At 43.8% G+C, this 16,866-nt stretch overlaps 2 protein-coding genes across 7 annotated transcripts in view; one reads left to right on the top strand and one right to left on the bottom strand.

Annotated features, from left to right (window-relative positions):
* CSTPP1 (centriolar satellite-associated tubulin polyglutamylase complex regulator 1) overlaps nucleotides 1-16,866 on the top strand; it is a 216,443-nt gene that overhangs the window by 162,785 nt on the left and 36,792 nt on the right. The gene's annotated exons all lie outside the window — the stretch shown is intronic.
* LOC135270089 (chromobox protein homolog 1-like) lies at nucleotides 8,185-9,180 on the bottom strand. The gene has a single exon (XM_064364965.1). It carries the CDS (start codon nucleotides 9,138-9,140, stop codon nucleotides 8,586-8,588), a length of 555 nt encoding a protein of 184 aa, XP_064221035.1. The 5' UTR covers nucleotides 9,141-9,180; the 3' UTR covers nucleotides 8,185-8,585.

Here is a 16,866-nt window from a genome sequence, read left to right as displayed (position 1 = left end):
GAGCTGTCTGACTGCAGAGCCCATGCTCCTGCTACCCTCTGTGGCATCTCAGAGTCAGTCACATGAAATCCAAGCTTTTGGGCTGCTCCTTCTTGTCCAAGATGTGTGTCCTTCTCCAGTTTCGAGGAACTAAACACAAAGTAATTCCCTGGAAGTAGAATCAGAAGACTTTAGAATTAATTTTTTAAGTACAAGTGCCTCTTTGAAATTATTTTTAGAAAGGAAATCTTCATTAAATATGTTATTCTTGATATATAAATTTGGGGCCAAAGCGATTAGGCTTTGAGAATATGTGTGTGGGTGCACAACCCAGCACATGTTGATAGCCGTGATACTGATTTATCCACCTTGTCACACTAGTTCCTTTTATGATTAAGCACACACTGTGTGAGGCCAGTGACCGTGGGACACAGAGAAACCACTCTGTGGCTGATTTGAGCCTATGATGGTTTCAACAGCTGAACGCCTGGTCTATTATTTAAAGTACTATCATTGTACTTTATCTGTGATTTCCTTGGGGGTGGGAAGGAGAACCAACCAAATTGTTGTTATCACAAAAGCTACACCTGATTGTAAAGAAGGACTTCTAGTGAAAGGATGAGAGTGAAACAGCTACTTCTCTTTCTTCTGTTTTTCTCCTTGAAAACTCTAGGGACCTAGGCCAAGGCAGGCAGATCACTTGAGGCCAGGAGTTCAAGACCTGCCTGGCCAACATGGCAAAATCCTGTCTCTACTAAAAATACAAAAATTAGCCGAGCGTGGTGACACACGCCTGTAGTCCCAGCTACACAAGAAGCTGAGACACGAGAATTACTTGAACCCAGGAGGCAGAGGTTGCAGTGAGCTGAGATTGCACCCCAGCCTGGGTGATAGAGCAAGACTCTATCTCAAAAAAAAAAAAAAAGAAAGAAAGAAAGAAAGAAAACTCAGGGACCTTACTTGGTAATTTTTACCTAGGCAAAACGCCCAGGAATGTTTCCACAGAATGGCACCCAAAGCCCACCCATGCAGGAGCCCTTCCTGCCACCAAGGTAACCAAGACTAGGAAGCAATTGAAACTGGGCCTTCCTTTCCCAGGCCTGTGGCTGTCAACTTGGCTCAGAAAGAGGGAGACTGATGACTTTGTCTCCTCACCCAGTCACACTACCACACAGTTCTCATTTGAGCCTGGTCACATGGCTGTGCCTTCTTATGGCCAAACAAGGATACGCTGTTTCCCATTCTTTGCACCCTGGGTTTGGCCTGAGCATCCTTAGATGAAACCATCAGGATCCCCAAACCTTGAAGCTTTTCCAGGGGCAAATTGCATGCAGGGATGGGAAGGAGGGGCTGAGCTGTGCAGTGGAGCAGCGGATGGTGTGCAGTCGGGATATTTGCAAGAGCCAAGGGGTTAGTTCATTGCTGCTTTGTATACTCAGGCACACCAGAAAACTCAGATTAATAGGCTGTTTATTCTTCAGCATGTTCCTTCAATCAAAGGCTCTGGATGGTATTATTAAAGAGTGTTTGTGAGAGCGCCCTGGAACACTCCTCCTGGGCTCCGCTCACTGAAGAGGAACGATTGAGTCCTTTCATTTCCTGGGCAGCATCCCTCTCACTCAGTGCTCACTGTGGTATAAAGGTCTGCAGAGCCTTTGTTAGAGACAGGATCTTTTGTTCTGTCCTTATGAGGTCCCATTACCTATAGCACCTTGATCTGTTGGAGTCTAATTATTTAATGTGCTTGTCTTTTGATCTTTTGTGCTACCTGAACCTAATGAATGCAGTCTACTCTATCCCAGGGAGTTGTTTTGTTTTTTTGCCTCCATGTGGCACCAGTTTCCTGTTTAGACAGTATTGTTTTTTTTTTTCATGGTTGTTTTCAAGGAGTTTGTCCAGGAGGAAAGGAGACATCCACCTGAACACTACTCTGTGAAGGAAATGAATGTGTTTTTTCTTTTAGAATATTCTCCTGAAATGTTCTGAAGTTTGTTCATACCTGGGAATTGAAGCATATTGAATTACGAAAGAGTTACTTCCTCTACCCCCACCTCCTGCAGTGAAGAATTATACTGGAGAAGGTGGCAAAAAAATTAGGAGGGAAACTGCTCGCTACAGTTCCCCCCAGTTCCCCTGGGGCAGCAGCGTGCTGCACATGAGGGATCACTGTGCCTTGTCCCCCAGCAGTGATACTTCTCTGTGGCCGGGCAAATATTGTATTCCAGGCCTTCCACAACTTCTGCATGTGTGCACCCATGCACGCACATGCACGCACATACACACACACACACACACACACCCATACCCCTCCTGGGCATCCCCTTAATACAGAGGCATTCAGTATATGGCAAAGGTACTACTCATCACCATACACAGTGCAGACACTCAGCACATTGTAGGCACTCGTTCATTTCAAACAAACCCAGTACAAATAATAAGCAATAGTTTGAGATCTGGCACAACCCTTAATTACCACAGCCAGAGGCCAGAAAATGAAATCAGGGTCACATATCCGAGGTTAGAACTCTAGACTCTATTTGGCATCCTATAACCCAAAGCACCACCAGGGAGGTACACCTTGGAGCAGTGGGAGCACTGTCATCCAGAAGACATTGTCCCCTCACTTCCCTCCAAAACCAGCACAGCTGTTTGGACGAGGGCTATCTGCCGTATATACAGTGAGACTAAGATATATATACACACCCTGGCGCTTCGCCTGATTCCTTCTGTGAAGTCCATCTGTTTATCCAGTTCCAGATCCCAAAAGGCAGTCACTAAAAACTAAACAGTGAAAAGGGACAGGCTTTTTTTTTCTTTCTTTCTTGATAAACATGTTCCAGTGAACAAAACAGATTTTGCAAACATATTCCATCTAGTAAATCTTACCTCACAGCTGTGTGAGAAGGGCTTGGAAAAGAGAAGGCTGAGGAGCGGGAGTGTCTCAGGACTTGATTGGAGAATTAGAAAGTTCAGAAACCCACAAGGGTGGGACAGTTCAGTACTATCTACTTTTTTTTTTTTTGAGATGGAGTCTTCCTCTGTCACCCAGGCTGGAGTGCAGTGGTGCGATCTTGGCTCACTGCAACCTCGGCCTCTTGAGTTCAAGTGATTCTCCTGCCTCAGCCTCCTGAGTAGCTGGGATTACAGGCACCCACCACCATACCTGGCTAATTTTTACATTTTTAGTAGAGAAGTGGTTTCACCATGTTGGCCAGGCTGGTCTTGAACTCCTGACCTCAAGTGATTCACCCAGCTCCGCCTCCCAAGTGCTGGGATGACAGGCGTGAGCCATCGCACCGGCCTATCTACTTCTTATAGGGTGAAAATTTGCTTTTTCCCTTCATTCTAGCCCCCATCCTAAAGCTGAGATCTGTGATGGGCTCACCAAAGATAAAGAGCTGGCTGCAGATGTTAGCTTCTTTTGCTGAAAAGCTGATCTAGCCAGACTTTATCTTCAAAGAACAGGCCCTGCACTTCTGATGTTCCCTGAGCCTCTCCCACTGAGCCTGCTCTCATCCACTGCAGCCATCATGCTCCCTGGATTCAGACAATGGTGTGTTGTCCCAGAACACCCTATCTAGCCTGTCTCTGCTTCACATCTACCCCTTTGGCTAGAAAAATGAGGGACAGAGCTCACATCAATAACGGATTCTGAAGATCGAGGACAAGCAGAAGAAATTGACCTTTGCCTCAGAGGCGGCTGGATGTTTGTGTGTCTCTGTTCGATGTCGAATTGGCTCACTGAACCACTCAAGAGTTGTTTTTTAAAAACGTTCTCCTCACTCCTCATTTGCGGGTCAGATGCTTTGGATAATCCAGTGGAATTCTCTCTGCTTCACTGCTGGTTGCTGCCAGACAGAGTGCTAAATCCTGTCAGTCGGTGACTTGAAATGATGATTTGTGAAACAGTGCTGCGATGTGGACATCCTGCACTCATTCACATGGACTCCTTTGCCAGTTAACCACAGTAGTGAAATGGGACAGCATGGGGCAGCTTCCACAGCCCTTGCCTTATCTTTCCTAACTGTTCCCACCCTCCCGCATAGCAGTATGTAGCTCCAGTAAATGGGAAGGCTTGGAATTCTGTTTCATTCGATATTATTCCCTTCCCGGGCGTCACAGAGCAATTTCTTTAACAGATTGCAACACACCAGAGACAGAGAAATAGCATTTGTGTGCAGAATAGAGAAGCGGGAAGCAAAACACTCTTATTGCTGGTTCCCTTCTCCCAGTCTTTGCCCTTCCTTCTTTCCCCAGATTGCCTGGCTGGCTCCTTCTCATCTGGTGAGTTCTCAGCTCAAAGTTACCTTCTCAAAGATGAGCCTGGCCCAGCCGTCTCATGTGTATCACACCACCCTGCCTGATTGATGTCATTGCTCTTCTCACTTCCTAAAAGTATTTATTTCTTTGTTACTTTTCTTGTCTGTCTCCCCCACCACTGCCACCACACATACATGCTAGAATGCAGGTGCCATAAAAACAGGAATTTATATCTGTCTTATCCCTTGCTCTTTCCCCAGAACCTTGCACAGTCCCTGGCATACCACTGACACTTAGTATATTGACTAAATATGTAGGTAAGAATGTAGCAATTAAGAACTTCTAAAGCAAATATCCATGGTTACTATCAGGAACTAGTAAAGGCAGACAGACAGTTTGAGGAATGGAATGAGAAGACATGATTTCTTGTACTGATTTTAATAATGGTCTTAATTACAAATTGAATATGTTAAGTCAAAGATCAGAAGATCGAGTCACTCTTCATTGCTTCTGACTGACTAAACTGCTCCTTACTGAGTAGGTTAAGTCGTAGAGACCAAGTACTACAAACTTCCTGGCCAAACTGGCATAATTGATGCCACAAAGGATGTCCACTTCCAGATTTCCATTGGACAGTGCCTGGCTTTGCAGATGCCAGAAGAAACTGACACAGTTTAAAGCAGTTTAAAGCCCAGCCTGGGTATCTTCATCTACCCTTTATTACATTCTTGCCTGCCTCCAGTTCCCAAAAAGACTGCATTCCTGTCTGCAGCTCCAGGGCCCTGCAGCCCCTTCAGTCGTGAAAGCCATGGAGGTGGGTTAGCCCTGATCCCCCAGGCGTGAGACAGTATGACCAAGAGAACACATCTTTTAGTCTGGCAGACACATGGCACTCATCTCCTCAAGAGTCCTTCATCCAAATGAGAATTATTAGCTTCTCAGAAGTTTTCCTTTGTCTTGTTGGGACAAGATCTGTGCCTAGTGTCAAGAGAGAGATATTAAAGATTAAAGAGCCTCCACCAGGAAAGGGAATAGTTTTACCTGAATCTCTTAATTTGTTTTTCCCCCATACAAGTGGATTCATGTTGCTGGGCTTCCTGGCTTACTCCCCAGCAGTTTGTAGTCATTTTTATCATGACTTTGTGGTTGCATTGATATCAGAATGGGTTTTGACTGCTGTAGGTGATGTTCATGCTCCATTGCTTTTTCTCTTATGTTGCTAACAACTCTCCTGTTGGTTTCAACCCTTAGCCAAGCCCACCCCACTCCCCACCCGACTCCTTCCCTGTCTTTTATTGATGCTGTGTTGACTTTGCATGCCTCTGTTAGTTCCGTTTTCTGAGCACCTGCAGAGAATTAGCCATCTCTGCTTGCTGCTGCGGATCACCTAGGCCTTTGATCTGTTCGATATTTGTACTTTTAGAAATGTTGAAGGACTCTCTAACCCCACCAAAGTATATAAATGATGCTAGAGTCCCTGTAGCCTGACCTCTTCCAGACTAGCTCTGCTTAGAGGCCAGAAGATTTTCATGTAAATACAGATGTAGATGCCATTTAGTAAATGTTTTCTATGTACTATTTTACTGTTCTAAGCACTTACGGATGTTTCATTTAACCTTTGCTTGTAGAGCTAAAAGGCCACGTACATGAACTGGCCCCAGTTATTTCTCTAACTTCATGTCTTCTTCCTTTCCCCCTTGTTCTTTTGGCTCCTGCCATGCCGGTTTCCATGCTGTTCCTCTTACCCAATAGGCTCACTCCTTCCTTAAGACTTTGCAATGGCTATTCCCTCTGCCTGGAATGCTCTTCCCTCAGGTGTCTGTATCAGTTACTCCTTAACCTCCTTCAAATCTTTGCTTAGGTGTTACTTTCTCCACAAAACCTACCTAGACCACTGTACATAAAATTGAACCACCAGTACCATTGCATATTCCCTATCAGACTTGCTGTATTCTTTTTTTCCATTATACTTATCACTAACTTCCTATATTGTTTGCTTGTTTGTTTGTTTGTTTTTTGAGGCTGAGTCTTGCTCTGTTGCCCAGGCTGGAGTGCAGTGGCCCTATCTCAGCTCACTGCAGCCTCTGCCTCCCAGGTTCAAGCGATTCTCCTGCCTCAGCCTCCTGAGTAGCTGGGATTACAGGCGTGCCCAGCTAATTTTTATATTTTTAGTAGAGACGGGGTTTCACCATGTTGTCCAGACTGGTCTCAAACTCTTGACGTCAATTGATCCACCTGCCTTGGCCACCCAAAGTGCTGGGATTACAGGTGTGAGCCACCGTGCCAGCCTATTTGTTTATTTTCTTTATCATTCATTAACTATCTTCCCCACTACAAGATGAGCTCCATAAAGGCAAAGAGCTTGTCTGTTTGTTCCCTAATGTATCCTAAGCACCGAAAAAATATCTGGCACATAATAGATGCTACATAATATCTATTAAATGAATGAACTTTGTCCCTTAAAAACCCATGAGGTAGGTTCTTCTGTTATCCTCATTTTTATGATGATGGAATCGAAGCTTAAAAAATCTAAGTAACTTGCCCCAGATCATTTGTCTAATAACTAGTGGAGCTGGGATATGAACCCAGGATTGACTAACTCCAAAAAACGTACTTTCAACCATGAGGACAATCCTGAGTCACCTGAGCTGTTTGTCAGTTCTCGCTCCCTGACCCAAAGGACTCTGATTTTGCTTCTGTGGGTTTGGGGTACAGGTGATTCATGCTCATATATTGAGATGCTTTGGGATATACTACATTGCTTTTAGGGTTTCACATCTGTCTGGGAAGGCATAGGGTTAAAATTCATTGAACATTTTTTAACTGCCTACTGTGTGCCAGTCCCTGTGGTATGTACAAGCAAGTGAGATGGAGTCCCTACCCTCAAGACCCGGCTTAATGGGACCTTAGAACCCTGCATTGACTCTGTCAGACTACCTCACTTGAGCAAGCCACTCACTCTTTTTTTTCTTTAATAAATTTATAGTTTTATTAAGACAAAAACTGACAGTGTAGTATGAAGTTTACATTTAAACAAAGTTTTCACAGAAATCTAACACATGCCTAAAAAGATTTTATGGTGTAGCTCTAGATGCAAGTCTAGACAATATCAAGAACTGATGGATCTGATGACTCAAGACAGAGCATTTTGGGTATGTTACTTCTTAGGATTTCTTTAAAAAAGTGTCTGTGTGTGTGTGTGTGTGTGTGTTTTAAAGTGAACCACTGCCCAGTATGAAAGTATAATCTTCTCCTGGGACCAAGGTTTTTTAAGTCACCCAACTCTTGAATCAGTTCAGTGAAACTTCTGCTGTCAGTGACTGAACCCTGCCACCAATGGTTTCAGAGTTCAAACCTCAAAAAAAGAGAATGGCTCCGAGTTCTCCCCACTAAGAGCACAGGCCCTTGTCTTTCCCTATTGTCTTATCTCCTCTACCACCTTCTTCCTCTTCCCCAACACCTCAGCCAGTGGCTCGGATGAACAAGCTGATATTTATAATTTTGTTATTGGAAAAGAAAGGTCTTCTAATTTCAGGAATTAGCACCTCTGAGACAGAATGATCTGCTTGTACTGTATACTCTCCAATAAAAGACCTTCCCTCCTCTGTCAATTTCCATTTCCAAAATAGCAACTTTGGTAACTTATGAACTGACTTAGTCCTTTGTGGGGAACAGCAGTAAGTTTAGTTACCTTGGCTTATAGGTTTCAGACATTCATAGCTTTTAAACAGTCTCTCACAGTCTTTATTTATGGTGCCAATGACATTTTTTTGAAAAGTAAAATATTCTGGACATAGAAGCATATCATTAGTTGTCTGTTCTTTCCATTGCTTCACCATTTCCCCTTTCAGGCCCCCAAATTTAATCAAAATGATGCTACCCATCTCCCTTTCTCCCCTCCCCATCCCTCCCTCCCCCAAATAATGCAGTAATAGCCAAAAACCACAAACATGCTATGCTGTAAAAATGCAGATTTAATACTATTGGGAAGAAGGCTGTGGGTTGTAGAGATGCTCTTTGAAGATCTACAGTATTTTTTTGCTCTCCCACACACCCAATTCTGCAAGTTTTGTCCTTCGTAGAAGGCCCTTTGCTTTTCTCAGCAAAGTGCAGAAAAGGTTGCCTTGAAACACTTATCCCCCTTCCCCTCCACTGGGATGGGTGTGCAAACTATACAGCTTGGAACGGCTTTAAAGCACTTGGGCTGCTGCAGGGCACAGAAACTATACTGGCTCTTCAAAGGACGTCTTCTCAAGCCACCTCTGTGGTGTCAAGACAAGTAGAACTCCTTCCCTTCCCACTTGAAACCCACAGTCAGATGTGACAGGGGCCGGTACTCAGGAGAGTTAATTCTTGTCATCTTTTTTGTCATCATCCTCCGAGGGGTAGGACTGCCACGTCAGCCTTTCCTCATAGAAGGATATGACAACCTGTGGGCACTTGACATTGGCTTCCTTGGCAGGGACCAGGTCAACCTCATCAGAGTTTTTCCATTTCATTAGGAACATGAGCTCTCCACTGCAGTCTGAAGCTCCAGTAATCTGCTCCGGCTCCAAACCTCGAGCAAAGCCTCGTGGCTTTTCTGATTCCTCTTTCTTCTTTGGTTTGCTCTCCTCTCCCTTATCTTCAGAATCAGAATCAGCTTTGCTCTTGCCTCCCTCCGATTTATCTGTCTCCTGTGCTGTTTTCTGTGACTGCAGAAACTCGGCAATGAGGTCGGGGCAATCCAGATTCCCTTCTGGCTCCCATGTGTTGTCCTCATCTGAGAACCCCTTCCACTTTAGGAGGTACTCCACTTTGCCCTTTACCACTCGGCGGTCGAGAACTTTCTCCACCACATATTCCTCTTCCTTCTCTTCTAGCACCGCCTCCACTTTCTTCTTCTTTTGTTTTTTCCCCATAGTGCCCGTCAGCTTTCTGGTATAAAGGGTGACGCTGCTGGAGCCGGAGAGGAATAGGTACTGCGCTACTGGCGCGGCGCGTCGGGTCGGCCGGGGGAGCGGCGCCCAGGAAGGCAGCAAGCCCGGTGGCCGCAGTGGAGCACCTCACTGGAGCGGCGTACCGCAGGCCCCGGCCAACGGCCGTCCCCTCAACGGAACAAAAGAGCCTCGCGCTCTGCGCTGCCCGCCGCCCGCACCGCGCAGGCGCGGCGACCCGCCGCACGGCACCATGGTCCTCCAAGCCACTCACTCTTTAAGCCTTAGTTTCTTCATCTGCAAAATGGAGATAATCAATTATTTACTTCAGAGCAAAGGGCCTTATCTATGATCTTGTGATTCCCAAGACTCTTTTAAGTTGTGAAGTCACAGAGTGGACTAACTTCCAATGCTGAGAACAATGTTGGGGTGGTGATGGGGCAAACAAATAAATCAGTAATTCAACCATCAATAAATAGTGGAAGACGTAAAAGCATGCGCTTTGGAATCTGGCAGATCCATGATTCAAAGCCCAAATGTGCTTGCCTCTTGCTGGTTATGTAACTGGGCAAATTACTTCACCTCCCTATGTCTGCAAGTAAAATGGGGACAGTACTTGCCCTACAGGACTGTTGCGAGACATTCAGTGAGAATAATGATACACAGTACTCAGTACGGCAGCTTAAAAACAGATAACAGCGTGAGGCAGTGCAGAAGCAGCGATCAATAAATGGTTTAGAGACAGTCAGCATCTAAAGACCCAGAAGAATTTTACGGTTTCACAAGCCTACTATTTTATAGTTAAAATTTAGGTACGACTTTTTTTTGCTGTTTTTAATAGAATTTACATGGAAATCTTTTAAAAATGTATATGATATGTATACAGTGGCCTTCCCTGCCATCTTATATAATTTAACTCCTCAAGGCATCTAAGCATCATCTTTGTAATCATTAATTATTTTACTCTGCTGGAAAACATTATTGCCTTCAGGACCAACTGAAATGTACCCTAAATGCATCCAGATTGTATTTTAGATATTTTTTTCTGCCTCTCTGTTTGGTCATGTAGTTGATGCCTAATTATGATTCTTTTTCCTCTCCCTGTTTACCCTGTCTAATCTGTATTGGGCTTAGAAACTAGGGACCAAGCTTGTTAAACTGAGTATCATCACAGTATGTCTTGGAAGCCTGTAAGTTAGCCACACAAAAGCTTTTGTATGTGGGCTTCGTGGAATCTTCTTGCCTACTTGGAGACTTACTGACATTTAGATATTTGACATTGACTGTTAGTTAAGTTTTAAATTGACTAGATATTACTGTGTGGGGTACAGATGCCTGAAAAAAAAAGTCCACTATTCTCAGCATTGGAAGTTGATCCATTCTATGACTTCACAACTTTAAAGAACCTTGGGAATCATAGGCTTATAGGTCTGGCCTTTTGCTCTCAAGTAAATAGCAATTGATTATTGACTCTTTTTTACAGACATAGAAATTGAGGCCTAAGAGTAAGTAGCTTGTTCAAGTGAGGTAGTCTGGCAGAGTCAAGGCAGGGTTCCAAGCCTGCCCTTCTGCTCTGCCACACACTGTTCCCAGGAGGAAGCAATCATAGGCTGTGGAAAGGAAGGAAAACTATCAATAAATATGGTTAAAGATTAGAAAAGTGACCCAGCACGATGGCTTATGCCTATAATCCCAACACTTTGGGAGGCTGAGGCAGGAGGATCACATGAGCCCAGGAGTTTGAAACCAGCCTGGGCAACATTGTTAACACAGTGACACCCCTACAAGAAAAAAATTGCTGAGCATAGTGATGTGTGCTTGTAGTCTCAGCTACTCTAGAGGCTGAGGCAAAAGGGTCACTTCAGCCCAGGAAATCGAGGCTTCAGTAAGCTATGATCACACCACTGCACTCCAGCCTGACAACAGAGCAAGACCCTGTCTCAAGGAAAAAAAAATTTTTTTTGAAAAATGAGATCTATGGGGGATATTGTAACTATTCAGTTCTATGCCCTTATTTTGATAGATGTTTTTCCTATCATTCCTGCCCTCATTTGAAGGGGTGTCTAACCTTAATATCCCATCAGTAAGCCTGAACATCTCTGTAAGGGAAATCCAAAAACATGGAAAGAATTATAGAAGATGATTATCTTTTCATCACGGACAAAAGAAGGTGTAGGAAAGGAACTAAATGGCATTCAGCTGACTTAGAGGGGGAAGGAGCCACTGAGAACAAGGGGCATGGAAATAGGTTTCTGAAGGAAGGTGCAAACTTGACCATCTCTGGATGGTTTCCTGCCTGCCGGCCTGCCATCCTTCTTTTCACAGCTTTTTTGAGATATAATTTACATACCATAAATCGGAATGGCTTTTAAAACATAAATCTTCTTTTTCATTTTTTTTGAGACAGAGTCTTGCTCTGTCTCCCAGGCTGTAGAGCAGTGGTGCGATCTCGGCTCACCGCAACCTCTGCCTCCCAGGTTAAAGCAATTCTCCTGCCTCAGCCTCCGAAGTAGCTGGGATTACAGGTGCACACCACCATGCCCAGCTAATTTTTGTATTTTTAGTGGAATCGTGGCTTTGCCATGTTGGCCAGGCTGGTCTTGAATTCCTGACCTCAAGTCATCCGCCGGCCTTGACCTCCCAAAGTGCTGGGATTAAAGGCGTGAGCCACCGCACCCAGCCAAAAAGTTTTATTCTTCTGATTCCAAGAAAGCACACATCACCCACAGTCACCAAACACAGAGTTAACTACCATTGTTAACTCTGTTGATGTATTCCATTCTTTTCCCTATGCAAATTTTTATTTTTTTTTTAATTTTAAGGCAAAGATGGAACCATAATCTATAAAACAATTTTTATTTTGCTCTTTTCTATTAATATCATAAGGTCATGTACTTTATTTTCATCTTAAACGCATTTTGTCAGATGAATTAAATCTTTATTTTAAAACCGTCCAAAGAGAAATTCCTCATCTGGGGTTGAAAATTCAGACGCCGACACGGGCCAGGCAGGTAATGTAAGAAGCACAGGTGTTATTTAGTGGCAAACGGGCAAGGACATCCCCTTCCTCAGCTCCAGCTGATTGTGGTCATGCAGGAATGCTGGTCCAGCATTGCCAGGTCGTCTGATTTTTCCTAAAAAAGAGAGCCGTCTGAAATCTAGATTGTGTCATGGGAAATATCTTAATGTTTTGCCTCAAAATTTTAAAAATTCACTTCAAGTCCGGGCGCAGTGGCTCACACCTGTAATCCTAGCACTTTGGGAGGCTGAGGTGGGTGGATCACCTGAGGTCAGGAGTTCAACACCAGCCTGGCCATCATGGTGAAACCCCATCTTTAAAAAAAAAAAAAATTAAAAAAAAAAATTCACTTCAAGGCAAGTGAAACCTGTCTGCCAGCTATATTCTCTGTCCCAGCCAGTGAGTGCTAAGAGCTTCACAAGCATTATCTCATGTACTCTTCACAGCAGTCTTGCTCCTCTAATAGTTCCTTATTAGGAACCAACAATGAATAAAAGTCAATATCCTTGCTTTCTTGGAGCTTCTGTTAAGGAGACAGGTAATACAGTTACTGCTCTGGAGAAAAGATAAAGCAGGAAAACAAGATAGGGAGTAGAGGGAGAGTTTTGCAGCATTGCCACTCTGCTAACAAGTTATGTGCTGGATGGTTAAATTATGGCTGGGCGCAGTGGCTCACACCTGTAATCCCAGGACTTTGGGAGGCCAAGTGAGGCAGATCACCTGAGGTCAGGAGTTTGAGACCAGCCTGGCCAACATGGTGAAACCCCCATCTCTACTAAAAATACAAAAATTAGCCAGGCATGGTGGCGGGCACCTATAATCACAACTACTTGGGAGACTGAGGCAGGAGAATCGCTTGAACCTGGGAGGCAGAGGTTGCAGTGAGCCAAGATCATGCCATTGCATGTCAGCCTGGGTGACAAGAGTGAAACTCCATCTCAAAAAACAAACAAACAAATGAAAACAAATTATGCACTACCCAGTCTTTGTGCTACAGAGAATGACAATGAAGGTATCCTAGAATGTCAGACCCAAAAGCCACCCTCACAATTATTGAGATTAAAAGGTTTGTACATTTTCAAATAGTTCTTAGTGGTCTTACTTTTTTTTTTTTTTTTTTTTTTTTTTTTTTTTTTTTTTTTTTTTTTTGAGACGGAGTTTCGCTCTTGATACCCAGGCTGGAGTGCAATGGCGCGATCTCGGCTCACCGCAATCTCCGCCTCCTGGGTTCAGGCAATTCTCCTGCCTCAGCCTCCTGAGTAGCTGGGATTACAGACACGCGCCACCGTGCCCAGCTAATTTTTTGTATTAGTAGAGACGGGGTTTCACCATGTTGACCAGGATGGTCTCGATCTCTTGACCTCGTGATCCACCCGCCTCGGCCTCCCAAAGTGCTGGGATTACAGGCTTGAGCCACCGCGCCCGGCCCTTAGTGGTCTTACTTTTTAAAAATCGTTTGATGTCTTCTCATTGCTCATACTTTCGTTTGTTCTCTTAATTTAAAAAATAGTAACCTATTTTTTAACCTATACAAGAACATGACAAAATTCAGAAGGCGTACGATCTTTTATATACTTTAAAATAAAATATATTTTTCTTAGTCTAATCAACCTTGATCATTTATTTATATGTGAGGCACGACAGGAAGAAATTGAGGCACAGAGTTGGTGCCCAATGGAAGGCCACCCATTGATGGGGAAACCAAACCCCAGTGAGTAAGACCAGACTTTGTCTTTCAGAATTCTTGTGCATAAAGAAGTTGGGTGGATTCATCCTGATGCCACTGGATATTTTTCATCTTTTTCCTTTACTTTTTGTATGCCTGCCAGTCCCAGAGAAAGATAAGGATCAGGGTTCAGAAAGCCTAACTATTGTGTCTTTTCCCAGGATGGAGAGCACTATCATTTGATTCACATTTTTATTAAAATAAGATGAGTGATTCACTCACATTACAGGCAAAGGATCCTTTACCAGGAAACCATAGTTTGAAAAACAAAGCTGATGGCTTTAAGGAACAGTAACTACTAACACCAATTTCCTTTCCCATCAAGTCCCAAAAGAGTCAGACACTCATCTTTCTCTAGCTGCCTCATTCTCTTACCAATACATATCCACATAATTATAGATAGGGTACATTACATATGCCCACAAAAGACAAAACAGCAGGAAAGACAAAGGTGGATTCATCTGAAGAGATGTGTGTGTTTATCTATTTCCAGTCCCCTTTCTGGTTCCTGCTGTTTCTGTTCCTTACGTCGGGTTTTTTAGTTGATAGGTAGCCATAAATCCATCATCATTGGTGGAAGCTAGTGGACTCTGACGAGAAAACAGGCGGTTGTCTTCATAAGCACGCCTACACACTGGCCACCGCCTTCCCCTGCTCGCACACCCATCGAGAACCAGAGAGCTTAGATTGTTGTTTTTTTATTTTTAGTCTGTCTTGGTTCCACTCACCCTCAGTGAGTAACCCCGTTAGCCACTGCTTCTGTTTATATTTATTTAGAAAAGAAGGAAAATGCATTTTAAGCAAATCAAATGCATAATCTGTTCCACTTCTTATTTATTCTGTGGCTGCTTTGGACAGCGGAAAACTCAGAGAAATTATGATAACTTTTATTAGTTTTTGTTTTCTGTGGCTTTCTCTCTTAAGTTCTCATCAGACAGTTTTGCTAATGACATAAGATTTTACCCTAATGATAAGCCTGATTCAAATTGCAAAGAAAAAGGTAGAGGGGCCGGATGCAGTGGCCTGTAATCCCAGCACTCTGGGAGGCCAACGCTGGCGGATCACTTGAGGTCAGGAGTTCAAGACCAGCCTGACCAACATGGTGAAACCCCATCTCTACTAAAGATACAAAAATTAGCCAGGCGTGGTGGCATGTGCCTGTAGTCCCAGCTACTCGGGAAGCTGAGGCATATATATATATATAAAATTAATTTTGTTGTCTCTTCTCTATTTTCTTACAGACATCAGTAGCAAGTCATGTAAAATAGAAAGGGCCTGTCAGTTTGTTTGGTGGGGGAAGCAAGGAAGTTAGGAGCCAGATAGACTACATCTGACCCTGGAGCCACCCTAGGACAAAAGGTGATAGAAAGAGATGGACTAGCTACTGGGGATTTAAATGTTCACAGTAATAATCATTGGCCAGGTGCAGTGGCTCACACCTATAATCCCAATGCTTTGAGAGGCCAAGGCAGAAGGATCATTTTAGGCCAGGAGTTCCAGAGCAGCCTGGGCAACATAGCGAGACTCTGTCTCTAGAAGAAATAAAAATGAAACAATTAGCCAGGCATGATGGTGCACACCTGTAGTCCTAGCTACCTCCCACCTAGACTAACACAGGAAGAGCACTTGAACTCAAGGAGTTCCAGGCTGCAGCGAGCTATGATCATGCCACTGCACTCCAGCCTGGGTGACAGAGCAAGACCTTGTCTCTAAAAAAATTAAAATGATGGCCAGCACAGTGGCTCATGCCTGTAATCCCAGCACTTTGGGAGGCCGAGGCAGGTGGATTGCTTGAGTTCAGGAGTTTGAGACCACCCTGAGCAACATGGCGAAATCCTCTCTTTACAAAATATACAAAAATTAGCCAGGCATGGTGGTGGGTGTCTGTGGTCACAGCTATTTGGGGAACTGAGATGGGAGGATTGCTTGAGAGGTGGAGGTTGCAGAGAGCCAACATGACACCACTGCATTCCAGCCTGGGCGACAGAGCAAGACCCTATCTCAAAAGAAAAAAAGAATAAAATTAAATAATAATTAAACAAAATAATAATAGCAGTTGCAGCTAACTGGGTTCTCACTGTGGGCATTCATTGTGCCAGGTGTTTTCCATCCATAGACGAAGGAAAAGCAGGCTGAGTTCCAGAGACTTACAGCACATGGAAAAAGACTTCCTAGGGAACCAGCCTGTGTAGCAGAGAAAGGCCAGCCTTTGAATGAGAAGGCTTGATTGGATCCTGAAACTATCACTTATGCGGCAATTTTGTCCCTTGCTGAGTCTCATTTTCCGTGTCCATAAAAATGGGAATGAATACCATTTTCTTCTCCCTGCCCCACAAAGTTCTTATGGGGATCAAAAGTGATGATGCATATGAAAATGGTTTGCATAATTCTACAGTGTCTACAAATATGAGCCATCAGCACTATTAAAAATGATGTGATAGAGTATTGGCAGTGCACTGAGAGTCCAGGAAAGTGTGCACCTGCCTTCAGGCAGGAAGTCTGTTATTCATTCATCAGTAAAGAACAAAGGCTTGATAAAATCATTATGAGATAAGAAATAAGATGGTTTCAGTCACCCACTGGCTGGAGCTGAAGGAGAACGCCGATAAATTATGCCTTTTGTTATGCAGGTGCCTTCCCACCTGTGTGCCTTAAATCAAGGAAAGTAATAACAAGAGCAGGTACTGTTGATCGGCTGCTTATCTGTGCCATGTACCAGCCCCTTAATTTACCATCTCTTCCTTTTAAAAAAATTATCTTTTAATCCTCTCAAAAATTCATGATTAGTATTATCATTATTCATACCATTATTGCTGTTATTCACTCTCATTTCCAATTGGCTTGCCCAATGTCACATGGCTAGTTAGTGGAAGAACCAGGATTTGGACCCAGATCAGCTGATTCAGGAGCCTTGACTTTTTTTTTTTGAGATGGAGTTTCACTCTTGTTACCCAGGCTTGAGTGCA

Source organism: Aotus nancymaae, unplaced genomic scaffold (genome assembly GCF_030222135.1).
Source record: "Aotus nancymaae isolate 86718 unplaced genomic scaffold, 86718_ANA_hifiasm-v0.15.2.pri h1tg000059l, whole genome shotgun sequence".
Lineage (NCBI taxonomy): Eukaryota > Metazoa > Chordata > Mammalia > Primates > Aotidae > Aotus > Aotus nancymaae.
This window is presented reverse-complemented; position numbering and strand designations above follow the sequence as displayed.

Excerpts from the sequence above, each read along its gene's own strand:
- LOC135270089 (XM_064364965.1), bottom strand. The coding sequence starts at position 9,140 with ATGGGGAAAAAACAAAAGAAGAAGAAAGTGGAGGCGGTGCTAGAAGAG.